The sequence below is a fragment of the Leuresthes tenuis genome, unplaced genomic scaffold (assembly GCF_036924035.1).
Source record: "Leuresthes tenuis unplaced genomic scaffold, fLeuTen1.0.hap1 SCAF_12, whole genome shotgun sequence".
NCBI lineage: Eukaryota > Metazoa > Chordata > Actinopteri > Atheriniformes > Atherinopsidae > Leuresthes > Leuresthes tenuis.
The window spans coordinates 34,456,117-34,483,783 of record NW_027325366.1 but is presented as its reverse complement, the minus strand read 5'-3'; the positions used below and the strand labels follow the sequence as shown (position 1 = coordinate 34,483,783).

General features: G+C 45.7%; 3 protein-coding genes across 3 annotated transcripts in view; 2 read left to right on the top strand and 1 right to left on the bottom strand.

Annotated features, from left to right (window-relative positions):
• Positions 1-27,667, top strand: part of LOC140319808 (uncharacterized) — a 481,384-nt gene that overhangs the window by 342 nt on the left and 453,375 nt on the right. The window contains exons 2-3 of the mRNA XM_072397595.1: positions 3,485-3,538; positions 3,619-3,666. Coding sequence (XP_072253696.1) covers positions 3,620-3,666 — 47 coding nt within the window. The 5' untranslated portion in view covers positions 3,485-3,538; position 3,619. The remainder of the gene's footprint in view (positions 1-3,484; positions 3,539-3,618; positions 3,667-27,667) is intronic.
• LOC140319806 (heat shock 70 kDa protein 12A-like) lies at positions 11,301-15,546 on the top strand. The gene is made up of 4 exons (XM_072397593.1): positions 11,301-11,612; positions 12,087-12,311; positions 12,387-12,558; positions 14,084-15,546. Exons 1-4 carry the CDS (start codon positions 11,331-11,333, stop codon positions 15,112-15,114), a joined length of 1,710 nt encoding a protein of 569 aa, XP_072253694.1. The 5' UTR covers positions 11,301-11,330; the 3' UTR covers positions 15,115-15,546.
• Positions 25,482-27,667, bottom strand: part of ttn.2 (titin, tandem duplicate 2) — a 196,714-nt gene continuing 194,528 nt past the window's right edge. Inside the window, exons 258-259 of the mRNA XM_072397655.1 lie at positions 27,327-27,620; positions 25,482-26,517 (exon numbers count right to left, since the gene is read on the bottom strand). Of these exons, the coding sequence (XP_072253756.1) occupies positions 26,225-26,517; positions 27,327-27,620 (587 nt within the window). The 3' untranslated portion in view covers positions 25,482-26,224. The remainder of the gene's footprint in view (positions 26,518-27,326; positions 27,621-27,667) is intronic.

The following is a 27,667-nucleotide window of genomic DNA, read 5'->3' as shown; positions in this document are numbered from 1 at the left end:
TTACCTGAACTTGGTGTAACTGATGGTTTGGTGAACCCATACAAACCCTCAACACACAGAAAATGTTTGAGAAATAGAGTTTACAGTTAAATTCTACATGAAAAAGGGTTTTCCTCCATCCATCCATCATCTGCCGCTTATCCGAGGGTCAGGTTGCAGGGGCAGCAGCTTTAACAGAGAAACCCAGACGTCCCTGTTCCCGGCCACTTCCTCAAATGCTTCCGGGGGGACCCCGAGGCGTTCCCAGGCCAGCCGAGAGACATAGTCTCTCCAACGTGTCCTGGGTCTGGCCAGATGAGGTGGCTCGGGCATCCTAACCAGATGCCACCTCATCTGACTCCTCTCTGGAGGAGGAGCAGCGGTTCTACTCCGAGCCCCTCCCGGATGACTGAGCTTCCCACCCTATCTCTAAGGGAGGCCCAGACACCCTGTGGAGGAAACCCATTTCGGCCGCTTGTATTCGCGATCTTGTTCTTTCGGTCTCTACCCACAACTCGTGACCATAGGTGAGGATGGGAACGTAGATTGACCAGTAAATAGAGAGCTTCACCTTCTGGCTCAGCTCCTTCTTCACAACGACGGGTCGGTGCAGAGCAACACTGCAGACGCTGCAACGATCCGCCGTCAATCTCACGTTTCATTCGTCCCTCACTGTGAACAAGACCCCGAGATACTTGAACTCCTCCACTTGGGGAAGGATCTCATTCCCGACCCGGAGAGAGCATTCCACCCTCTTCCGGCTGAGAACCACAGTCTCGGATTTGGAGGCGCTGATTCTCATCCCAGCCGCTTCACACTCGGCTGCGAATCGCTCCAGTGAGAGCTGAAGGTCACGGCCTGACGACGCTAACAGAACCACATCATCTTCAAAAAGCAGAGACCCGATTCTGAGGTCGCCAAATCGGACCCCCTCAACGCCCTGGCTGCGCCTAGAAATTCTGTCCATAAAAGTCAGGAACAGAATCGGTGACAAAGGGCAGTCCAACCCTCACCAGAAACCTATCCGACTTACTGCCAGCAATGCGGACCAAACTCTGGCACCGGTCATACAGAGACCGAACGGCCCCTATCAAGGGGTCCGGCACTCCATATTCCCGGAGCAGCCCCCACAGGACTCCACGAGGGACACGGTCGAACGCTTTCTCCAAGTCCACAAAACACATGTAGACTGGTTGGGCGAACTCCCATGCACCCTCCAGGATCCTGCTGAGGGTATAGATCTGGTCCACTGTTCCACGGCCAGGACGAAAGCCACACTGCACCTCCTGAATCCGAGGCTCGACTATCCGACGGATCCTCCTCTCCAGTACCCCCGAATAGACCTTACCAGGGAGGCTGAGGAGTGTGATACCCCTATAGTTGGAACACACCCTCCGGTCCCCCTTTTTAAAGAGGGGGACCACCACCCCGATCTGCCAGTCCAGAGGCACTGTCCACGCGATGCTGCAGAGGCGTGTCAGCCAAGACAGCCCTACAACATCCAGAGCCCTGAGAAACTCAGGACGGACCTCATCCACCCCCGGGGCCTTGTCACCGAGGAGCTTTTTGACCACCTCAGCAACCTCAGCCCCAGAAATGGGAGGCCCCGTCTCTGAGCTCTCCGACTCTGCCTCCTCCGAGCACGTGTTGAGGAGTTCCTCAAAGTATTCCCCCCACCGACTCACAACATCCCTGGTTGAGGTCAGCAAAGCCCCGTCCCCACTGTAAACAGCGTTGACTGTGAGCCGCTTCCCCCCCCCCCCGAGACGCCGGATGGTGGACCAGAATCTCTTCGAGGCCATCCAGAAGTCGTTCTCCATGGTCTCACTGAACTCCTCCCAGGCCCTAGTTTTTGCCTCAGCAACCGCCGCAGCCGCAGCCCGTTTGGCCTGCCGGTACCTATCAGCTGCTTCCAGGGTCCCACTGGCCAAAACGGCCTGATAGGACTCCTTCTTCAGCTTGATGGCTTCCCTCACCACTGGTGTCCACCAGCGGGTTCGGGGGTTGCCGCCACGACAGGCACCGACCACCTTACGGCCACAACTCCGATCAGCCGCCTCGGCAATGGAGTCACGGAACATGGCCCATTCGGACTCAATGTCCCCCACCTCCCCCGGGATATGGTTGAAGCTCTGCCGGAGGTGAGAGTTAAAGCTCCTCCTGACGGGGGATTCCGACAAACGCTCCCAGCAGTTCCTCACAATACGTTTGGGCCTGCCAGGTCTGATCAGCATCCTCCCCCACCAGCAGAGCCAACTCACCACCAGGTGGTGATCGGTTGACAGCTCCGCCCCTCTCTTCACCCGAGTGTCCAGGACATACGGCCGCAAGTCCGATGATACAACCACAAAGTCGATCATCGAACTGCGGCCGAGGGTGTCCTGGTGCCAAGTGCACATATGGACACCCTTATGCCTGAACATGGTGTCCGTTATGGACAGTCCATGACTGGCACAGAAGTCCAACAACATAACACCACTCTGATTCAGATCGGGGGGGGCGTTCCTCCCAATCACACCCCTCCAGGTCTCACTGTCATTGCCCACGTGAGCATTGAAGTCCCCCAGCAGAACGAGGGAGTCTCCGGTAGGAGCATTCTCCAGTGCCTCCCCCAGGGACTCCAAAAAGGGTGGGTACTCTGAACTGCTGTTTGGTGCATAAGTACAAACAACAGTCAGGACTCGTCCCCCCACCCGAAGGCGGAGGGAGGCTACCCTCTCGTTCACTGGGGTAAACCCCAATGTACTGGCACACAGCCGGGGGGCAATAAGTATGCCCACACCGGTGAGACCACGGGCAACTCCAGAGTGGAAGAGAGTTCAACCCCTCTCAAGAGGACTGGTTCCAGAGCCCAAGCCGTGCGTCGAGGTGAGTCTGACTACATCTAGCCGGAACCGCTCAGCCTCGCGCTCCGGCTCCTTCCCCAACAGAGAGGTGACGCTCCAGGTCCCAAGAGCCAGCTTCAGTAGCCGAGGATCAGACCGCCAAGGCCTCCGCCTTCGGCTGCTACCCACACATGGCACCCGACCCCCTTGGCCCCTCCCACGGGTGGTGAGCCCGTCGGAAGGGGACCCACGTCATCATTTCGGGCTATGCCCGACCGAGCCCCATGGGCACAGGCCCGGCCACCAGGCGCTCGCTGCCGGGCCCCACCCCCGGGCCTGGCTCCCGGGGGGGGGGGCCCCGGTGTCCCACACCCGGGCAAGGGATGACGAGGTCCAAATTTATTTTTCATCCTAAGGAGTCTTTTGAGCTGTTCTTTGTCTGGTCCCTCATCTAGGATCTGTTTGCCTTGGGTGACCCTACCAGGGGCTTAAAGCCCCGGGCAACATAGCTCCCAGACTCATTGGGGCACGCAAACTCCCCCACCACGATAAGGTGACAGCTCATGGGGGAGGGGTTTTCCTCCGTGAATGTTAGATAAGTGTGACTCACTTTATGATTCTGCCCTGAGTGACCAGCTTAGCCTAAACTAAGTGATATCAGCGTTGTTTTTCCTGTACAGCAAAGGACCAAAGTTAGAATCCAGCTGCCAGCAGTGTGAAGAACACAAAGAAAGGTTTGTCTCTGAAAACACTGGATGGCATCAATAATGTAACCGTGTTCCAGTTTGAACTCGTTCTGATATTTTTAAAACAGTATGACTGAGATGGAGACGTTTTACAAGCAGAAGCTTAATGAAGCCAGGTGAGAGATTTCTGAATATATCCATGAATGAACAGAGTGCTGACGGTTTAATTAATTGGGACGGTGAGGGCTGAGAAAGGCTAGTTTAAAGGAAAACTCAGTGACTCCTACATTTCCTTTGACTTTTCTTTCATGTCAGAAAGTATGAACTCAAAATGTTTCAGCTAATGTCATATCCATTGATCCACTACCTTCTACTTATCCGAGATCGGGCTGCAGAGCCAACGGGTCCAGCAGGGAAACCCAGACATCCCCCTCCTGGGGGATCCGAAGGTGTTACAGGCCAGAGGGGATATATAATCCCTCCAGCAAGTTCTGGAGCGCTTCTGGCCACTGGTTGAATGATCGTGGGGACAGTCAAACCCCTCGATCACCCAAAGGTGGCGCTTTTGTTACGTCAGTTTCATTTATTTTTTAATATCCAGCCATTGTTACAATTCAGACCTGAAACACATTCAGAAAAAGTTGATTATTCCATTCAATCCAATTCCATTTATTTCTATTTTATTTAAATCGGTTCAGTTTAATTCAATTAAAGAGAACCAAAAAGAGATGAAACGTGACATTTCTTAGGTTAATATTGTCTGTAATGAAAAGTAAGTCAGAGGAAATGTATGTCACTGGGATTTTATTCTATTTTTATTTGTGTTTTTATCCCATCCCAACTTTTATGATACGGAGCTGTAACTTTGTGATAACAGACATGATCCTTTGTGACCTTCATTTCCTTTCAGGTCTGATCTGAAACGAAAAGAGGAAGAACTGAAATCATTCAAAGAGAGGTAATGTGCATTCAAAGAGAGGAAATGTGCATTCAAAGAGAGGTAATGTGCATTCATAGAGAGGAAATGTGCATTCATAGAGAGGAAATGTGCATTCATAGAGAGGAAATGTGCATTCAGAGAGAGGAAATGTGCATTCATAGAGAGGTAATGTGCATTCAGAGAGAGGAAATGTGCATTCAGAGAGAGGAAATGTGCATTCAAAGAGGGGAAATGTGCATTCATAGAGAGGAAATGTGCATTCAAAGAGAGGAAATGTGCATTCAAAGAGGGGAAATGTGCATTCAAAGAGGGGAAATGTGCATTCAAAGAGGGGAAATGTGCATTCAAAGAGAGGAAATGTGCATTCAGAGAGAGGAAATGTGCATTCAAAGAGGGGAAATGTGCATTCATAGAGAGGAAATGTGCATTCAAAGAGAGGAAATGTGCATTCAAAGAGGGGAAATGTGCATTCAAAGAGAGGAAATGTGCATTCAAAGAGAGGAAATGTGCATTCAAAGAGAGGAAATGTGCATTCAGAGAGGGGAAATGTGCATTCAAAGAGGGGAAATGTGCATTCAAAGAGAGGTAATGTGCATTCAGAGAGAGGAAATGTGCATTCAGAGAGAGGAAATGTGCATTCATAGAGAGGAAATGTGCTTTCAAAGAGAGGAAATGTGCATTCAAAGAGAGGAAATGTGCATTCATAGAGAGGAAATGTGCTTTCAAAGAGAGGTAATGTGGATTCAAAGAGGAAATGTGCATTCAGAGAGAGGAAATGTGCATTCAAAGAGAGGAAATGTGCATTCAAAGAGGGGAAATGTGCATTCAAAGAGAGGTAATGTGCATTCAGAGAGGGGAAATGTGCATTCAAAGAGAGGTAATGTGCATTCAGAGAGAGGAAATGTGCATTCAGAGAGAGGAAATGTGCATTCATAGAGAGGAAATGTGCATTCAAAGAGGTAATGTGCATTCAAAGAGGTAATGTGCATTCAAAGAGAGGAAATGTGCATTCAAAGAGGGGAAATGTGCATTCAAAGAGAGGAAATGTGCATTCAGAGAGAGGAAATGTGCATTCAGAGAGAGGAAATGTGCATTCAAAGAGAGGAAATGTGCATTCAAAGAGGGGAAATGTGCATTCAAAGAGAGGAAATGTGCATTCAAAGAGGGGAAATCTGCATTCAAAGAGAGGAAATGTGCATTCAAAGAAAGGAAATGTGAAATGTGAAATGTCAAAGAGGGGAAACACCATTAATGTGTTGCATGTGTAAACATGCAAAGTGTCTCCACTGTCATGTTTTATATTTTCTATCTGGACAGACTGGCAGCAGATGTGGCTGTTTCAATAAAAGCTGCAGACACTGAGAGCATTAACAGCCCAGTCAGTAAAACCAGACTGACAGAGATGTACGACAGGCTGAAACTGCTGCAGTGGCCTCAGATAAAGGATGATCTGAAGGCCACTGAAATGAACCCACAGTCAGCCCAAGCTCTGCTTCAGGTACAGTAACACTGTTGAAGCAACGGCACTCGGTTCATTCCTTGACTTCCTGTCCAAGTTCAACTTTGAATTCCAGTGAGTGTGGATCTTTGGTATAAAGCCTGAAACTGATCCTTCCAGAAAACCTTTGAAGATGCAACAGAGGAAATGAAGAAAAAGAAGAAGCAGATAGAAGAGGCGTTTGGACTGACCGACTCCAACAGTGGACCTCAGAAGGTTCTGTGCTGTAGGACTGTTGTCTGAACTGGATCATTAAAGCAGATTGTGTTATTAGACGTCTGTAACCTGCATGTTTCCTGTGTCCCAGGTTAAAGAGTACAGACAGCTAACCATTCAGAATCTGCAGATGGCTCTGTACCACAGCACCAAAGAAGACCTTCTACAGGTATGTGAGGCACATGTTACAGCTAAAGGAACCAAACTTCAGGCTGAACAATGAACTGAACACTGAACCATTCCTCCACAGACTCATGTCCCCGAACATGGAGGTCAGTACTCAAAGGATGTGATGGTGACTCTGAGACCTCTGACCTCACAGTGCTTCTGGTTGGGCTGCTTGATGGCTTTAAACAATCCTCCTCTTCAGCCCGACTGGAAGAATCTCGCTCCGGGGATGGATCCTTGGGACATTTTTCCTCGAGACATCAAACCTTCTTCTGCCATGTAGACGAATCAGACTGAGGAATGAGGAGAATCTGTCTGTTTTTAGAGCTTTGCTGGGTTTATACACAAGTTAATATCTGTATCAAGTTTAATGTTATTGGTTCTTTCTTTGATTATCTTTAATCTATGAAAATCATAATTTGGATTTTGTTGGTTTGTAGAATCTCATTAAACTTAAGTTTGTTCTGTTAAAATGATCATTATTATAGTTTTCACTGGTTTTTGTGTCTCTGACGGACTGATAACCTCTGATTTATTCATCGGTGACTGACTGAGAAAAAGCGCTGCCAGCAGCTGCTTCTCTAAGAAAACTGCTGATGTCCTCGAGTTAAAACACACCTGAACACAGAGAAAAGGACAAATGTCGTTATTATACCATCGACTGTGACAGATATGCAGGTCTTTGTTTCCTCATACATGTGATAGCTATCTCCTGTTTTAATAACTCACGTTCAAACGTGCATTTTAGGACTTTGTCACAGGTTTCATCTTGGTCAAGTTTTTATTATTTTATTTCCAAGTGTGTCTTTCAGACCTTTTAATCCTCACCTGCAGACATATACTCGTATGCACCGGCTTATTTAACTCCAGTAAAAGTAAAACTAAAAGTAAAGATTCACACCAACATTCTTAACGAGGTCCAAGAAACTGTCATGAGACTTAATCTCTTGATTTATCTCCTAAGACATGCATTTTAGTTTCTTTCTCATGCATGTTGACGCGATAATAACTGCAGGAATGCTGTCTCACTGGATTTTGTGAAACTGTCTCATAATCAAATCAAATCATAAATTTATTTATAAAGCACGTTTAAAACAAGCACAGTTGCCCAAGCTGTACAGAACAGAAATAATAAGCTAAAACATATAAGCAGACAGATTAAATTCATGTAAAAGATAAAAGACAAAGCAGAGTAAAACCTGATATAAATGACTTCTTAAAAAGGAAGAAATTAAACAATAAAATACTCAAGATTGTTAAATGCTGTTGAAGAGTTTCACATGGAGTTAGTCAGAAGAGTGTGTGTCCTGTCCAACTCTATCCTACTATTAGCCAAACAGATCAATTCAGATATCCACTGAACATGTGAGAGAACAGGGAAGAGACTGTAGCTTCATCACAACGATAAAAGCAAATATCAGTGAAAAAGAAAGATCAGTCGCTTTGATTCTTAAAGTTTTATGTATCAGGATAGAACAGAAAATCATCTTAGAACGAGGTAAATCTAACCTCAGATGAACATTACACTGTGTCCATCCATCCATTTTATATACCTGCTTAATCAATCGGTCGGGTCACGGGGGGCCGGAGCCTCTCCCAGCAGTCATTGGGCAAGAGGCGGGGACACCTGGACACCTGGACACCTGGACACCTGGACAGGTCGCCGGTCCATCACAGAGACAAACAGCCACAGAGACAAACAACCACAGAGACAAACAGCCACAGAGACAAACATCCACAGAGACAAACAGCCACAGAGACAAACATCCACAGAGACAAACAGCCACAGAGACAAACATCCACAGAGACAAACAGCCACAGAGACAAACATCCACAGAGACAAACAGCCACAGAGACAAACAGCCACAGAGACAAACAGCCACAGAGACAAACAGCCACAGAGACAAACATCCACAGAGACAAACAGCCACAGAGACAAACAGCCACAGAGACAAACAGCCACAGAGACAAACAGCCACAGAGACAAACAGCCACAGAGACAAACAGCCACAGAGACAAACAACCTCAGAGACAAACAGCCACAGAGACAAACAGCCACAGAGACAAACAGCCACACACACTCACTCCTAAGGACAATCTTAGAGACAGCAGGTAACCTAACAGCATGTTTTTGGACGGTGGGAGGAGGCCGGAGAACCCGGAGAACCCGGAGAGAACCCGGAGAGAACCCGGAGAGAACCCCACATACACGGGAGAACATGCAGACTCCACACAGAAAGAACCAGCCTGGAGTTGAACCTGCAACCCTCTCGCTGTGAGGTGACGGTGCTAACCACAGTCTTCTTTTATTTTATTTTCCAATATGCTCCATCATGTGTCTTTCAGACCTTTTAATCCTCACCTGCAGACATATACTCGTATGCTCCGGCTTCTTTAACTCCAGTAAAAGTAAAACTAAAAGTAAAGATTCACACCAACATTCTTAACGAGGTCCAAGAAACTGTCATGAGACTTAATCTCTTGATTTATCTCCTAAGACATGCATTTTAGTTTCTTTCTCATGCGTGTTGACACGATAATAACTGCAGCAATGCTGTCTCACTGGATTCTGTAAACCTGTCACTTCAGGACTTATAATCAGATTCACCAGTCAAAACCAGTCTGTATTTTGAAAAAGGTTTTGAGATGAAGTTACACTTTGATGGCAGCCAGAGGAGCTGTGTGTGTACTGTTGAAGTCTACCACACGATTAGCCAAATAGATCAATTCTAATTCCTTCAAGAAGAGAAAAGTGCCTACTGCAGGGAAGAGACTTACAACTCCACTACATACCAAAGCATTCCAGTCAAATATGAGGCCATCTGCCCACCATCTGAAGCTTGAACTGAAACAGTGCTGTGAAAATGCGAGTGAAATTACTCCAGAATACTGTGAAGAATTGATTGTTCTTGTATGTTTTCCACATGGGCCCATGTGGAGGAGGAAATTCAAGGTTGGATGCATTGCATGTTGGGCCACTGAGCTGCTGTATGAGGTGTGGTATCAATGAGGAATAGTTGGGCTCAACTCCACACACACAGCGTGGGTTCAAGAACCAAATTCCTGGAGAGGAGCTGGAGTCTCTGATAAGCTGGAGTTTCCTATGGGAAGAGATATTGGGTATTCTCACAAGACCCCGGCTGAGCGCCTCAGCGAGAGGGTTACCTTACCTTAGGGATTGTCCTGGCAGCAGCTCAGATTACCCAGCCTTCCTGGAGTCTCTGGGCGGTGTCCTGGCGGGCGTATCGCCAATTCTTCTTCTAGGGGACTTCAATGCCCATATGGGCAACGACGGAGTGACCTTGAGAGGCATCATTGGGAGAAACGGCCTCAACATAGTTTTATCAGACCTGTGACCTGGCTTCAACACTCGGTAAAGAGGGGGCAGAGCTGCCTATGAATCACCACCGAGTGGGGGTTGGATCCGTTGGCCAGGCGGTCCTGGTACTCCCAAACGGGTAGTGAAGATGAACTTTGAATGTCCAGTGGAGGCCCCTCTTTGCTAGGTCTTCAACTCGCACCTCCAGGAGGATTTTTCTCACATACTGGGGGAGGTTGGACACATGGAATCCTGTGGTTGGGCTTACGAGAGCTGTGGCCTGAAGGTTGCTGGTAAACAGAGGACCCGCGAATGTAAGCCAGCGATGACGGAAGCCAACAAGCTGAAGGAGGAGGCTTTTCTGGGTTGGTTGTCCCGTGGTCACCTGAAGCAGCTAACAGGCACAGAGTGGCACACTGAAGCTGAAACTCAGGTGTGGGAAGAATTCAGAGGCCATGGAAAAGGACGTTCAGTTGGAATCAAGGATGTTCTGGCAGCCTATTCACCGACTCAGAAAGGGAAAGCAGGACTTTTTTTCCCCAGACCTCCAATGCCTGTGGAGTAGCCGGAATTACTTTTGCAAACTATTCGGTCTTGTGTTCACATTCTTCGCATTACGTCCACCAGGGCTTCCCCTTCTCACTGATCCTGTTTGTGATTCTCATGGACAGGATTGAGAGATGTTTGGGAACCTCAGGGTTACATCTCTGCTTTTAGCAGATGATGTGGTTCTGTTGGCTTCTTCAAGCCATGACCTTCAGCTGTCAGCTCCTCAAAGTCTGAGGCCATAGTTCTCAACTGGAAAAGGGGGGATTCCAGCAATCTCCTGGTGCTGAGTCTCATGTGGAGGAATTAAAATATTTCGTGACGCTTGTTCACGCTCAGCAACTATCTAAAAGGCAGCAGGTAGTAGAAAGGTACAGTTTGAATTTGTTCTGCTTGAATTAACACCTGCTCCCGTCACACATGCACAGACTGGTATGTGCAAATAAATATGCAGGTGATTCAGTCACAAAGTGGTTGCTCCAGTCTGGTAACTTCCTTCTTCACATAATTACATGCTCTCTTCTTTAGAAACAGACTTTGATAAAGGTGCACATACTAATTCAACTCATTTACTGCTGGTAGAAGTGAAAAAAATCACATGCTTTGAAATTTATTTTCAGTGTAAAAGTAAAAAGTAACATTTAAAAGGACAATTCGCCCTGCTGTTTCAGTGCAAATCTTGTTCAAATGCCACCCCCAGGACTCATCCTTATAGTTCCCAGAACCTTAAAGTTCACTGATACTCAGTCTACATCTTGTCTGTTTAGTTGTTTTACATTGAAACATCTATCGTGTGCTGATGGATAAGCCAAAGAACCACAGTTTCTAAAAGTTACTCTCCCATCTATGCATTTTGAAGTCAGAAAGCTGGAAAGTTGCACAAAGAGGTAATAATGCCAAGAAAATAAAATCATTAGTCGTCCACATAATGACTTTACCTGTTTTATTAAAGAACTACACAGTTTCCAGAGGTCTACACTCCATGACCAATAGGATTTCATTATGATTTCATGTTTTAATCTCAAGTGTGTGATGATGGTGCCATGCAATCACACTTGGAGGCGGAGCTTAGAGAGAGAGTTAAAACGCTGATGTTACTGCTGCAGCAGACACTTTAGTTTCCTCACCGCGACCAGCTGGACCTGTTTTGACAATGGATGAATCATTTATTATAGCTATAGACTTTGGTACTGCATTCAGTGGGTATGCTTACTCAATTGCTTCAAAAGAGAAAGAAATTGATCCCATTATGAAGAAGTGGGGAGAGGAGCTTGGACTGGACACCCCAAAGGCTCCAACCTGCATTCTGTTCGATGAACATGAAGAATTCATGTATTTTGGCTATGAAGCCAAAACAGAATACATTGATGTACGTGGGGAAGAGGCAAAGAAACTTTATTTCTTTGAAAACTTCAAGATGGCCCTGTACGGCACAGTAAGTAAATATCAAATAACTTCCAGAGATTCTTAATAAGAAATTGTCTTTAATGTAAATTAAATCAAACTACTGATAAACTTCTGGTTAGGTTCCATAGAAGGAGTTACATGGAGTGTCCTCCATAACATGTGGCTATAATCTTTCTTAACTGATCTTTCTGTAGAACGGGAACGGGACAGTTTAGTGGTATGATTCCCACCTTTCATGTGGGAGATCTGGGTTCAAATCCCTGCATGAAAGGTAGTCCTTAGGCAAGACCCCCTATCTGCCTATCTATATGCTTTGGATAAAAGCTGCTAAATGCATAAACATCATCACAACACGATAAACAGAGCAGCAAAATATATGCATTAATACTAAAGTGAAGCACTGTTTGAGCCGACATGTTAACTGTGATTCGGTTTAACTGAGGCGGCTTTAAAGTTTTGCAAATCATTATAGAAGCAATAACATCTTCCCACTTATCTCTAGAAACTCAACAGGGAGGTGACGATCAAAGCTGCCAACGGGAAGTCAATGACAGCCCTGAAAGTGTTCACAGAATCACTGAGATTCCTGAAGGACGACGCACTGAAAACCATCAGCGCCAGCACAGCAGGAATGAAGTTCCTCGCCTCAGACTTCACCTGGGTGCTGACTGTACCTGCCATCTGGGATCCTTCAGCAAAGCAGTTCATGAGAGAGGCTGCAACTAAGGTAACTTCATGTTCTTTAGAGAGCACTGAGGCTCTGAACTGCTCACAGCAATGAGAGCTGCCATTTCTCTTCCAGGCAGGTATCGTGACAGAAGGAAATGAACACAAACTGGTCATTGCACTGGAACCAGAGGCAGCCTCAGTCTGGTGTAAGAAGCTTCCAGCTGATGGCTTCATCACACAGAACCATGACAGAGATGCACTGGATGAATCTCCAGGAACTCAGTACATTGTTGTTGACTGTGGAGGTAAAGTACTGAACACTTAACATTTGGACAGAGGCTTGTTTCCATATAGGCTTTGAAAAGGTTTATTGTTTGCCATCAGCCAAACCAGGAGATTAGATATGTTGAGGTTTGTCCAGATGGGAATGTCCAGCTCCACAGATCATGTACTGATAAAGGCTAAAGCATCAAGATTTGTACAGATTAGTCAAGAAAAGGAATGTCACAGCATCACATTTTCAGCTCCACGATTTCCAAATGCCTTTGAATGATTAACTCCATAAAATAAGGTGTATTAAAAAGGAAGGAAGGAACTTATTTTAACTTAGCCTACCTAAAAGACATATCAAATTCTGAAAGTTGAAAATTCCTGTGAACAAAAAAGCGTTCCTGCAATGTCTGAATAACTTCTCCTAACCTCAATATTCTAATGTCTATTGGCCCTTCTTTGAGGTTATAGGCTAGGCCTACGTTTCTGTCTCTGTATTTATCAGACGCTTTTATCCAAAGCGACTTACAAATGAAGATATAACAGCTTTATAAAAAGCTAACAATAAGCTACATAGAAGGAACCCAGGAGTCCGACTCTGTCAGAGGGGACAGAGTAGAGATAGGGTGCAGGCATAGAAGGAAGAGCAGAAAGATAAAGTGCAGAGATAGAGGGGGGAGGGAAGTACAAGGTAAGTGCAGGGATAGGAGATGCTCTCTGAAGAGCTGGGTTTTCAGGAGCTTCTTGAAGATAGACAGGGACGCCCCTGTTCTGGTAGCGCTCGGTAGGTCATTCCACCATCGTGGGACGACACATGAACAGAGTTTGGATTGTCTTAGGCGTGGTGTAGGAGCTGCTAGACGACAATCCTCGGACCAACGGAGGGACCCAGTTGGGACAGAAGCCTTTGCAAGAGCATTCAAGTAGATGGGAGCCGTTCCATTAAGCTCTTTGTAGCTAACATCAGGGACTTGGATCTGATGCGGGCGGCTAAGGGCAGCCAGAGGAGTTCAATGAACAGAGGGGGGGCGTGTTCTTTTAGGCTGATCCAAGACCAGACGCACCGCCGCGTTCTGGACCATCTGCAGAGGTTTCACAGGCTGGAGACCAGTTAGGAAACCAGTTAGGAAACCAGTTAGGAGAGTGTTGCAGTAGCCAAGGTGGGAGATGACCATGGCCTGCAGCAGGAGATGGGGGGCATGTTGGGTTAGGTATGGTCTGATCTTTCTTATGTTTAGTAATGCAAAGCGGCTGAACGAGCAGCCGAGGTAACGTGATCTTTGAAGGTTAGTTGGTCATCAATCATGTGGGTTATGCTTCAACCTTTTCTCAATGCAACCAGCAGTCCATGGCCTAATGCAAACCTTTTTAATCAGACTGCATCATTATTTAAGGACAGTCCACTCGAAATGTTACCCTCTGACGGGGAAACTGAAACATTTATGGAACAGCCTCTAAAAGCTCCATCAGGGCCAAAGTATTTTTGGTAAAATGTGTTTGAAATGATTGTCAGATACAGCAGGAGGATACAGTTGGAATCACTTCCTCTGTCTGTTGCAGGTGGAACTATTGACATCACAGTGCATGAAGTCCAGGAAGGAGGAGCCCTGAAGGAGCTGGACAAGGCCTCTGGAAATGATCAGGGTGGACAAAATGTCGACAGGAAATTCAAAGAGTTTCTCAAAGAAATATTCTGTGATGGTGTCTGGGATGAATATGAAAAAAATTATCCAAGTGAGGTGCAGAAACTGATGTTTGACTTTACTCGTCTCAAACAGGTAGATAAAGATGTTCAGTTCAGCTGCCCATATAACCTGGGAAAGCTGGCTCAGAAAAACAAAGATATAGAAAAGTTCTTTGAACCGGTGCCAGGTGCAACCTGGAATGATGGTTCTATCAAAATCTCAAGAGATAAAATGAGGTCTTTCTTTGCTGAGAGTCTGCAGGGCATCACCGAGAACCTCAAAGAAATCCTCAAGAAAGATTTTAGCATCGAGTACATTCTGTTGGTGGGAGGCTATGCTGGGAGCCATATACTGCGGCAACACATTGCTAAACAGTTCGGTAGAAGATGTAAACTTCTGTGTCCTTACAGAGCTCAGGAGGCCATTGTGAACGGGGCTGTAAAGTTTGGGAAAAACCCAGAGCTTGTGGCATCTCGGAAAAGTGCCTATGCTTATGGGATTAAGTACTCTGACTATTTTGACAAGTCCCAGCATAAGGCAGAAAAGAAATACACAGCTAATGGTTGCGACTTCTGTGCCGATATTTTCTTGAAACTGGTATCGATAGGTGAGGATGTGGGTTGGAATGAAACCAGGGAGCACTTCTTATATCCAGTTGAGCCAGATCAGACAAGCATGAAACTAACGTTTTATCGCACAGAGAGAAAAAATGCTAAATATATCGATGACTGGGGAATAGAAGAAGTTGGATCATTTGATGTTGACATGCCTAATACCAGTGGAGGCAGGAACCGTAAAGTCAAATTGGAAGTAAAGTTTGGCTCAACAGAGATAACAGCAACAGGCACCGACTCAGTGTCAAAATCAAAGAAAACAATCAAGATCGACTTCCTGACCAAGCCATGAAGAGGCCTGATGTGCCGTTAAACCAAAACCTTCCCCAGAATCAGTAGTTAGGGTTTCTAACTGCTGATTCTGGTCATGCTGCTGTGCTTAGAACTTGTAGGGACCGCTCAGACCATCCTCGGTAGTCTGGACATGCAAATGACTAATCTGAAAGACTCTTTCATCTTTATTATTTTCTTGTTGATATGTTTGAGTACAAACCCTCCACTTACTGGGGAAACTGGTTTGCTCCATTTGGTCTGTCCTTACTTTGTGAAGCAGTTAAATATCGTATATTCACGAGGGATTTGTTGTTGAAGTGGTCAAATGTGTATCATTATGTAGTTCCTGGACTTTCAGGATCTATAACTGAGCGACTCGTGTTTTCTTGTATTCAGAGGACATTTCCAAGGATGCAGTTTTATAGGGATGTGAATAAATAATTCAATCAAACTACTAATCATTTGGACAATACAACTTTGAATATGTACCATATGGTTTTAATTTAAGAATTTATATAGATGCCAAGTTTCACAACATGCTGATGAAGACCAATGTGTTTCTGAATTATTTTAATATACCTTGTTGAAGGAATTAATAAAACATTTATTTCATATCTTTAGTCTTGTTTCTGTGCTTTTTCTTGCCAACAGACTCGTCTCCCAGTAGATATCACCATAGTGATTAACCTAAAACCAGTCCACACCCTGAATCTCTCCCACATGAACTTCTCTGAATGTCTTTCAAACAAACACTGAGGATTCTTTATATAAAACAACCCACTTACTGGTCATTCTGTCACCCATCCATCCCATTTCCATAGCCACTTCACCCACCTGAGGCAGGTGCACTTGGGCAGGTCTTCAGTCGTTCACAGGTCCGACACAGAGACAAACAACCTTGTTAGACTCCATTTAGAATCACTGGTTCATGTAACATGCATGTTTTTGGATGGTGGGAGGAAGCCAGGGAACCCAGAGAGAACCCACACATGTAGGAACATGCACATTCCAAACAGAAAGAACTCAGCTGAGATTAGAACCAGGAACCTTCCTGCTGTGAGGAGATGGTGCTCAGCGACAGTTTACATTTCTAAACGAAAGTGATACCTACCATCTCAAAAGTTTCTCACGTTGCCATTTTACACTAGGTTTCTTGAAACCATTAAGCAGATTAGGCAGGTGTGCTCTCACTCATTGTTTGGTTCAGTTAAGGCAACAAAAGTGCTCAGGAAACATCCTTTTTTGGTCAAAGTTATGTGTGAAATTCACTTGGTTCGGGTTAGGAAAAGATCATTGATGTAAAATTATTTCTAATCCCTTAATTTACCTCAAAAAAGCAATAGCACATAGTGGGCTGTGAGAGACACCATACTCTGTGTTACAAAACATTTATGATTGAGTTTCTTAACGCTGTGGTCTAAAACGTTCTTAAGAACATCTGCAATGTTTTTGTCATTTCTCTGCATCCAAACTGAGTCGATATGAGAGTCAGACGAGCCTCTGAGAGCAGAAGTCTCCTTCGTTGTCAACATGATCTAAAATGCTGGTGTTTACACTGAGAAACTCTGGAATATGAACTACTGCTCGTTCTTCAGTATTTTATCTCCACTTTTTAGATTTATTGTTGCACTGTGGTTGGAAAACCACGTATCAATTAGTTTTCATGTGTCGGCAACATGGATTACACAAAACCGTGTATTTATGGTCATTACTTGAGGTATACCTGTGTTTAAAAATATTAAATAAATATTATTTATATAGGTTGACCACAACATTACACCTGACTAGTCATCAAGGGGTTCTGATATGATGCTACTCACTAAGTCTCAGAGGGGATCCACTGCAACCTTTTCTACAGGGCCACAGTCATTGCCACAGTCTTTGCCACAGTCATTGCCACATCTTTGCCACAGTCTTTGCCACAGTCTTTGCCACAGTCTTTGCCACAGTCTTTGCCACAGTCATTGCCACAGTCATTGCCACAGTCACTGCCACAGTCTTTGCCACAGTCATTGCCACAGTCATTGCCACAGTCTTTGCCACAGTCATTGCCACAGTCATTGCCACAGTCTTTGCCACAGTCATTGCCACAGTCTTTGCCACAGTCTTTGCCACAGTCTTTGCCAGTCTTTGCCACAGTCTTTGCCACAGTCTTTGCCAGTCTTTGCCACAGTCTTTGCCACAGTCTTTGCCACAGTCATTGCCACAGTCATTGCCACAGTCATTGCCACAGTCTTTGCCACAGTCATTGCCACAGTCACTGCCACAGTCATTGCCACAGTCACTGCCACAGTCATTGCCACAGTCTTTGCCACAGTCTTTGCCAGTCTTTGCCACAGTCATTGCCACAGTCTTTGCCACAGTCTTTGCCAGTCTTTGCCACAGTCATTGCCACAGTCTTTGCCACAGTCTTTGCCAGTCTTTGCCACAGTCTTTGCCACAGTCTTTGCCACAGTCTTTGCCACAGTCTTTGCCACAGTCTTTGCCACAGTCATTGCCACAGTCATTGCCACAGTCTTTGCCACAGTCATTGCCACAGTCTTTGCCACAGTCTTTGCCACAGTCATTGCCACAGTCATTGCCACAGTCTTTGCCACAGTCTTTGCCACAGTCTTTGCCACAGTCTTTGCCACAGTCTTTGCCAGTCTTTGCCACAGTCTTTGCCAGGGTCCTCACCACAGCTAGATGAGGGCCCCATCTTCCCAAAACAAGATGTCTTACCTGTTCCAGTCCATAGATCCTCAGTCATTTGTCCAAGCCCAGGGCTCCAGACATTCCACCTGTTCCAATAATGGAGTCGACGTCTCCCAAAGGAGTCAGCTGACCTCTCGACTGCTCTGGGGTCAGCTCAGATATCTGCCTTCCCTGCTTGACATCTTGTGGACACTGCCTGAAGTGGAAGGGAGGCAGGAGGAGGAGTCGGTCTGCTGGTCAGAGTCTGTGGTGGTTGGGGTGAGGCTGGACATGGGTGTACCTGCCGTGCTACACCTCGGGGGAGATGGGGGGCTGGGAGCCTCCAGAGGACCATGAGTGGATCTGTGAGCTGTGAGAGTGTTCACCGCTTCTTCTGGATGAGCCTGGTGAGCAGAGGGTCCCTGTGCTGTGGAGGACATCCTTCCTCTTCCCTCGGCAAAAGATACCAGGTCTTAAAGGACTTGAGACCCATGGCGCTGACATCATGAAGACCCTGGAGAAACCCACCCTGAACCAGCTCAGACCACTTTTGGATCCACTCCAGTTTTCTTATCAGCCCAGACTTTGAGTTGAGGATACCATCATCCTGAATGCCACAGGAAATTATTGCTACCTGTGGATCAAGCTTTACAACTCCATTCTCTGACAGTCTTACTTTCAGCTGTTAGGGAAATATTCAATAATTAATGTTATTATGTACACACACAAATGTACATAGTGTACGTATATTTTCTAATTTATTATTTGACTACTTGGTGTGTCTATGTTTCTTCCATCCATCCATTTTCTATACCCGCTGAATCCAATTTAGGGTCACAGGGGTCAGAGGCTGAAGGCAAGCCGCATTTGGATGCCATATGCGTCCCCCCAACTGAGAGAGAAGGTTCGGTCTCCTTGGGAGGTGCCATGGCTACCCCTGGAGTAGTTTCAGCAGCACTGGAAACCATGGCTGCTCTGGCCAGGTGGGGGCCACCAGTAGCAGTCTGTGGCCCTTCTGTCGCACTCTTTCCAGAGTCACATGGATGAGTGGAATTGGAGGAAAGGCATATAGAAGGTGGGGTGGTCTCATTCTGTCCCAGAGGGATGGTGCCCCCCATTAGTGAGTACCAACGGGGACAATGTGTGGATGTTTCTGAGGCAAAAATGTCCACCTCTGCTCTGCCACACCTGGTAGGTATACGGCTCTGAGGCTCAGGAAGTGGGGAAATGCCCACGTAAGGAGCTGCTTTGACACCTGCAGCCCCTGCTTGGACCTGGTGCCCCCCTGATGATTTTTGTGAAATACTGCTGTGGTGCTGTGTGGACAAGAACATGCCGCCCCTTCAATACTGGGAGAAAATGTTGCAGTGCGAGATATATTGCCCTGAGCTCGAGCACATTTATATGTTCTCAACTGTGCTGTGCGCTTCATCTGCCCTTGATGGTCCTGCGCTGCCAGACTGAATCCCAACCTAACAGAGAGGCATCTGTCTCCACAACCTCTCGTCGGGCAGGGATTACTTGTAGGGGAAACCCCCTGGCCAGATACCCCCTTCTCCTCCAAGGCCTCATAGCTCGACAGCAAGGACTGGATACCCCGACGTTCCTGCCCTACTCAAATTTGAAGGGGCTGTAAGGAAAGGAGACCAAGGGGGATCACCATGGATGCATACTCAGCAGCCTGAGAAAGAGGTCATACCTCAATACTCTGCCTGTCTGGAAGCAACCTATGAGTTGCAAAATATTCTCCACTATTTTCCAAGAAAGGAAGGCTCTCATCAACAGTGAGTCGAGACTCATGCCCAGGTAATCTACCTTCTGACTGGGTGAAAGACTGCTCTTGGAATAATTGACTATGATGCCCAGTCAGTTCACATATCCAAGGAGCCAAGCAGTGTCTCGGACTGCCTGCTCTGCAGTTGGGGAAACAATTAGCCAATCGTCCAGAAATGGAAAGATCGTCAAACCCCTGGCTTGTATGGGAGCAAGGGCCGCTGCCTCACACCTGGTAAATATGCGAGTTGCAAGTGAGACACCGAATGGCATCACCTTGAATTAGTAAGCCCGGCCCTGAAAGGCAAATCTCAGGAACTGCTTGTGGTGTGGAACAATAGGCACATGAAAATTGGCATCTTTGAGATCTATTGACAAAACCCAGGCCCCCTTTGCCACTGACTGGAGAACGTCAGGACCTTCAAAAACCTGTTCAGGCCCCGCAGGTCCATGTTCGGGCAGAACCCTTCTTCGGACTCAAAATATATACTGAAAAAAACCCATTGAGCTCTTTATGCCACTCGACAGGCTCAATGGCGTCTTTGTCTGAGAGGGTTGCCAGCTCCCTGGTGAGGGCAAGTGATTTTGCAGGATCTCTGACCACAGACATCCTGATCCCGCAGAAAGTTGGTGGCCAGCAGTGTGTATCCCTTGGACAGTGTGGATACCACCCAAGGGTCTGTGGTTTGCAAAAGACCCCTCTGCCATAAGGCCTCAGCTGGGCCCTGACACAGGCCTGCAAACCGCTGCCTGGCCTGGTCCACTTGGGCACTGTGCTCTAGTGCCTGTGCAGCTGGCCCAGACATGACCTGGAACCACTGGAAGAGAACGGAGAGTACGGTGAAACCCTTCCGACAGAGAGGACTGCGCCAGCCAGACTTGGCGGCGTGCCGGCGTCACAGTTGACATCAACCTTCTAAGCTCCCTGGACATGAATGCAAAAGTCTGAAGGGATGCGTCACTGAAGGTCTGAGCAGAGGAGTCTACACCAGATTCCTGCAGGATCTGAGACAGGCCCAGGCTAAGGTGGGAAAAGGAATTACCAATACGACCCATATATGCCGCTGTATTATAAGCCCTAACAAGGAGATCATTGGTCAGCCGGCACTGAGGACAGCGGGCATCAGGTCTGAGAGCCTCATCTGGTGAGACTATCAAAGAGGCAATGGTAGAATCGACTGGGGCCATACGATTCAACCCATAGCTGCCTGCCTCCTGCATGGCCGCCAAATTCCTGCAATCACTGGTGTGATGACACAATGATTTTAGATCTGCCCAGCAGCGCTGGAGCTCTTCAATGTAGCGTTTTGAAGAAAGAACCGAGAAAGCTGCTGTGGCGTCTGCCTAAAAAAAGCACTCGAAGGATCTGTTGTGACCGGAGAGTCATCCAGACCCAGGTGTACAAAAGCCATCTGAATTGCTGGTTTCATTGTGGCATGGGCAGCTTCTGATCCACGCAATGAACTATCAGACCCTTGAGACAAATCGTCAGAGGCTCGAGAAACTGAGTCTTTCTCCTCGTCCCGTCCGTCGCCCTCACCATCAAACAAACTGCAGGAAGCTGCAGTTGACAGCACATCAATATCCCGACAAGGTGAGTCCCTTGTGGTGGAGTCACCACTTGGAGCTGATCCCTTATCATCAGGTTGAAGATTGAGCAGAAGCTCCTTAATCTGAGCAAACTCAGATGAGAGAGTGCCCACTTTGCGAGCCAAAGTGTCCACCTTCTTAACTTTCTTAGAAAGTCCCTGTGAGGTCGTATTGTGTCTGTGTCCTTGTCCCCGAGGTGCTGCCAGGTCTGCACTCTAGCTAGCGGTTAGCAGCGCAGTATCCCTTTCCACCTCTGCCAGTCTAGCCCTTATGCCACTGAACCTACAGTTCATGCATGGGTTGTCAGACATATCTCCTCAGGTGTTCACCCCCGAGACAGGCCGGACACTGGTTGTGGCCATCCTCAGGTTGGAGGGAGTTACAGACATGTGAGCTCAACTTGTCATTAAGTGGGACAGTTTCCAGAAAAGCACGAAAGAGTAATACAGCCTTCCCTTCCCTCCCTCCAACTCATGGAGAATTATCGGCCGGTCTCTCTCCTCCCGTTTCTGTCTAAAATCATTGAAAAGGTCTTTAAGCAGGTCAACGATTACCTCTCACAAAACAACCTCCTTGACCCAAACCAATCTGGGTTTAAAAGTGGACACTCCACCGAAACGGCTCTGTTGGCTGTGACAGAAGCCTTAAAAGAAGCCAGAGCGACAGCTAAGTCCTCAGTTCTTATCCTGCTCGCCTTATCAGCTGCATTTTACACCGTCAACCACAGCATCCTTTTGTTCATACTCTCTAGCATGGGCATCACAGGGAGAGCACACTCCTGGTTTGAATCATACCGCTGAGGCAAGGACACAAAGGGTGAAATAGTTATTAGGGAAACATCAGAACAGAAAACATCAGAAACAGAAAAACTGGGTTTGAAAAGATCTTTTTCTCGATTTTATCTTATTTTACCCCTCGGCCTGCTATGGGGTTGTTGTTGTAGAGGTTTGAATATTGTTTGGTACGTGTGTGTGTGTATATATAAATATATATATATACATATATATATATATATATATTTATCTAATTATTATTATATATTTTTTTATTATTGTGAATTTTGGACAAAAGCATAGAAATCAAACAGGAAGGTTACTATAAGGGCAATTAGAGGGAGAATAAATAAGAATGAATAAGTTTTACTTCTTCATTCTCCCTAGATAATTTGCATTAATTAATGTCATATCTGAAGGTATTTAAACTTAAGTTTATTCAGTTGGAAATCTTTTTTATGTTATTATTTTCTATTTTTGTTCAAATTTATAAATGAATATATAATGCCATGTTGAGCTAATACTGGTGAATATGTATATGTTGTTTGGGATTGTTATTTTTGTAAATACGGTTTACCAATCACTTTTGTGGTAATTGTCTTAAATTCATTCATTCATTTTAATTAGTCCGACTGAGACTGCAGCATAGAGGAGTGGCAGCAATCCATCTTAAACAGTAGGTGTCGCAATTTAACCAGAGAATAAGTAAAGGCTGGTCCTGGATCTGATGCAACACCGACGTTTGGCCACCAGATGGCGCCAAACTAACAGGACTCAGCACACTGAGCCTTCTCCTTACATTTATCCAGATATATATGTATATATATATGGATAAATGTATGGATATGGATAAATATATATACTTTTTGAATTTGTCATTTTGAAAGTGTTATATGTGTGTGTATACATATACACACATATATAACATTTTCTGCAGGCTGTCTCGCAAACAAGTCAGACAGACAAATTCAAAAAGGAGAGAAAATTATTTTGTTTGGCTTACATTTGAGACCATAGCTGGTCTCAAATAGAGTTTACATGCAAGATACTTTTATTCACCCAATCTCAGCCTAACCTCAAAACAGTAGTTTCATCTCAAGTCAAATCTTTTCCTGTTCATTTACCTTTTCAACTATACATTCACAGTAAGTCTGTAATAGTTCTATATTCAAGGTCATTGTAACTGACTGATATCAAAGTGCACGAACCCAAATGTTTGCTCCATGCGCTCCCGTTCAGCCCATCCAAACGTTGCAGACTTCAGTCCAGACTGACAAACAAGAAGAAGAGGATTCCAATTTCATTTAAAAGAGAGGGACCCAGATTTGACCAAAAGAAGGTTCATTAGCAGTAGGTAAACCAGCTCAAAGCTGCATTATCGCCACCAAGTGGACTGGAGTTTGAAGCAAGCGAATAGACAGGAAAAAAGTATTTCTCAATGGAAGATTTGCAAATGAAAACCCGATGGTTGGCCTTCCTTCAGACCTGCATTAAGTCATTTCTAACTCTATTGTGTTTACTGCGGTGAAGTTTGTTTTGTACGTTTTATCCTGAGATCAGTGGTGCTCTCGCCTTTCCTTTGCATTACATCCCACCTTTCTCCAAAGACCAACGTGTCATTCCCAATATGTTTCAAATAAAGAAGGAAACATCAAATTTATGAGTCAAGCCAGGATTCAAACCCACAGGAGTTAATGATGCAATTTGCTGGTAGCTTCACATGTCAACACCACTTACACCCTATTGCTCCCAGTGATGGTGAGTCAGAGATGGACAGACGGATCGGGGCTTCATCAGCAGCAATGAGGGCGCTGCTCCGGTCCGTTTGGTGAAGAGGAGCTGAGCAGTTAACCTGTCTGAAGTTTTTCAGACACGTCCAACTGTGAGGAGGCCCTGGATCAGACCCAGAACTCACTGGAAGAATTATATATCCCATCTGACCTGGGAACATCTCAGGGTTCCCCAGAGTGTGTTGCTGCGGAGATTTTTGGATTTCCCTCCTGGATCTGTTGCCTCCGCGACCTGATCTCAGATAAGCATAAGAAAAGTGGATGATGGATGATGGATGATGGATGTTGGATGGATGGATAAAGAGATGGATGGATAGATGGATGATGGATAGATGGATGGATGATGATGGATGGATGGATGATGGATGGATGGATGGATGGATGGATGGATGGATGGATGGATGGATGGATAAAGAGATGGATGGATAGATGGATGATGGATAGATGGATGGATGATGATGGATGGATGGATGATGGATGGATGGATGGATGGATGGATGGATGGATGGATGGATAAAGAGATGGATGGATAGATGGATGATGGATGGATGGATAAAGAGATGGATGGATAGATGGATGGATGGATGGATGGATGGATGGATGGATGGATAAAGAGATAGATGGATGATGGATGGATGGATAAAGAGATGGATGGATAGATGGATGATGGATGGATGGATAAAGAGATGGATGGATGGATGGATGGATGGATAAAGAGATGGATGGATAGATGGATGGATGGATGATGATGGATGGATGGATGGATGGATGGATGGATGGATGGATGGATGATGGATGGATGGATGGATGGATGGGTGGATGGATGATGGATAGATGGATGATGGATGGATGGATAAAGAGATGGATGGATAGATGGATGGATGGATGGATGGATGCATGGATGGATGGATGGATGATGATGGATGGATGGATGGATGGATGGATGGATGGATGGATGGATGATGGATGGATGGATGGATGGGTGGATGGATGATGGATAGATGGATGATGGATGGATGGATAAAGAGATGGATGGATAGATGGATGATGGATGGATGGATAAAGAGATGGATGGATGGATGGATGGATGGATAAAGAGATGGATGGATAGATGGATGGATGGATGGATGGATGGATGGATGGATGGATAAAGAGATAGATGGATGATGGATGGATGGATGGATGGATGATGATGGATGATGGATGGATGGATGATGGATGGATGGATGGATGATGGATGATGGATGGATGGATGGATGAATGATGGATGATGGATGGATGGATGTAGCCCTGAACTTGATATTCAAGGGGAAAATGAGGCTATAGATCGGCAAAAATGAACAAATGACCTTCAGTATGAAGTTTAAATGAAGTTTATATGAAGTTTAAATGAAGTTTAAATGAAGTTTATATGAAGTTTAAATGAAGTTTAAATGAAGTTTAAATGAAGTGCTGTTATTGTGCTTTTTGAACAACAAGAAGCTTCAAATAATCAGACGGAGGCATCCTGTAGTGCTGATAATCATGCTTTATTAAATCAATAATTGGAGAAAAACTCGAGGAGGTTGCAAAAATAGTCTAAAACTAACTTCAATCCAACCAAAGTGCAGGACGACACACGCCTCCTTCCACCGTGGCTGAGCGCAGCAGGCGCTGGTTTCAGCTGGTAGGCGTGCACGGTGCCGCCCAGCTGACAGGTGAACTTCTATAAACTAACACACTGCACACACTGCACACCTCCAAGAGGCAGCTCTGCCTCTGCAAACAAGCACCACTCTGGATTCATGTGATTGGCCAGGTTGATGGAACAAGGGAAGAGCCCGAGCCGGCGGTCGTTTGCCAGACGCAGAGCACAAAACAAAAAAGAAACACTTATGCTCAGGCAGTGCAGGCCGCTCGCACTGTGAGCGTGTCATTGACATGGCGGTATGACATAATCAGTCGGAGCGCGAGGTCCAGTCGTCCTGCTTACATGAGGGTGATGCAAACAGCACTCAGGATCTCACGCTCCTGTTCCAATGCTAAAGCACTGCTCTCTCCAGCAGTGTGTCATAGTTTTGTCTCTGGTTCAGAACATCAACAGGGAGCCTCTCTACCCGTTGAGGCAATCTTAAGACTTCAACTTCTCGTTGAGGCACAGAGTTTAGTTTCTCTGTTTAACAGGGTATTCGTTCCTGGTGAAACTTTCTCCTGTTAAACTACATTTAGTTTCATTTAGTTTCAGTTAATATTATTGTCATAAATAACAATGCATACATTTCCCATAACCGGTAAACTCGGCTATATACATTATGTACATGTCACAGAAAAGAGGTTCAAACATCCTAAGTCATAATTGTCCAATATGGCACATTTTATAACAACTTTAGACTTTAGTCTAGTTTGGCATAAATTAATGTCAAGTTTGGTACAAAAATAGTTCATATTTACAAGAATAATCCAGATCTTTATCAAGTAGATTTCTTTGTTCAATTAATAAATAAAAAGGCATGGAAGAAGGGAAAAGGGGAAGTTTGAAGATTAGATGTTTTTACACTGATCGAATGCTGATGTGAACAGTCGCTGAGTCGGATCCGAGCTCGTTGGACAGTTTGAGGGTGTAGGCGCCGGCGTCTTCCTCCTTCACTCCGGTGATGATGAGGGTGGTCAGATCCTCAGAGGTCTCGATGTGGAAACGTCCACCGGCGGTGACCTCGATGATTTTGCCACCGCGTGACCACTCGATGCGTTTGGCATCGCCGGAGAAGGCGCAGGCGACCGTCAGAACTTTGCCCGGCTCAATGCTGATGTCCTCCGGCAGAGCCTCGATCCTCGGAGCAGAACCTGGAAGACATAAAAACAAACGCTTGAGTGTGCTCTGATTCCACAAGTTTAAATATTTGGTTTTTAAATTCAGGGACGAAACTAAACGAGGTTTGGTTTCCTTCTTCGTTATTTAAAGCACTTTGAGTGTTGGTAGAAGAGAGGAGACACTTTTTATTCTTCTACCCCCCATGGCTCCTTTATTATGGCAGTTTTAAAATGATTTTTCCGACTGATTTCAGGGCTCGGCCGTTTTATAATGGGATGGAATGTTCCATCTCTTCACTCAGAGGTGATTTGTGAGAAATCTGTGAGGCCCAGCTCAATGAAAGTCACATTGGGTGAAAGACAACTAAAATACCTACGTTTTGATCTATAATTTATCCAGATCAGGCAGATATTTTGGACGTGAGAGGCATTTGTTCGAGAAATGTTCTTTTAAAGATTTTTAGAGTGAGAGTTAGAGTGTAACCGACATGAGACGACCTCCTCTGGACACCTAAAACGTAAACTGCCGTTGTGTCAAAGCTGTATAAGCTATTAACAAGCCCTTTACCACAGTTAAAGCTGAGTCTTTCCTGTCACACACAAACTTTGAATGATGTGTGTGTGACGCTGTGTGGCTGAGTTATGAGGCCTCCAATGTGGGCCTCCTTTTGGGCCTTCTCCATTCATTTTCCCATTGACAATTTGCCCGCTTTTTCCCATTTATCCGCTATTCCTTTCGAGTCATGAGAGAGAAAAGTAATAGCACACTTCTGCCCAGCGACTCAAAGGTAACAAAGTTACCTTATCTGTTACAGACTGTTTGACAGATGAACATCGCTCACCAATTGCTCTCACTGAGGACCCCTCCATGTGGGCCGCCATCTCTGTGAGGCTGCTGGAGCTCATGGCGTACGTCTCTGATGCCATGGAGGACATGCTGGACATGGACATGGTCTCAAACTTCATCTCAGCTGCCATGCTGCTGAAAGAGCTGGACTCCATCATGGATGACATCATTGTCTGCTGGGCAGAGGAAGAAAAGGAGGAAGACTCCTCCACCATGTGGACTTCTTTCTTCGTCATCAGGGATGAGCTCATAGAGGAGGATGACTCCTTCTGGCTCATCATCATTGATCCTGTTGAAGGAAAGATGAAAACACCAAACAGGTTTATCTCCAGAAAG

What these genes read in the sequence shown, in the direction of transcription:
- LOC140319806 (XM_072397593.1), top strand. Translation starts at nt 11,331, where the DNA reads ATGGATGAATCATTTATTATAGCTATAGACTTTGGTACTGCATTCAGT. An exon ending in AGATGGCCCTGTACGGCACA is followed by an intron (nt 11,613 to 12,086) that starts GTAAGTAAATAT and finishes ACTTATCTCTAG; the next exon opens with AAACTCAACAGGGAGGTGAC. An exon ending in TGAGAGAGGCTGCAACTAAG is followed by an intron (nt 12,312 to 12,386) that starts GTAACTTCATGT and finishes TTTCTCTTCCAG; the next exon opens with GCAGGTATCGTGACAGAAGG.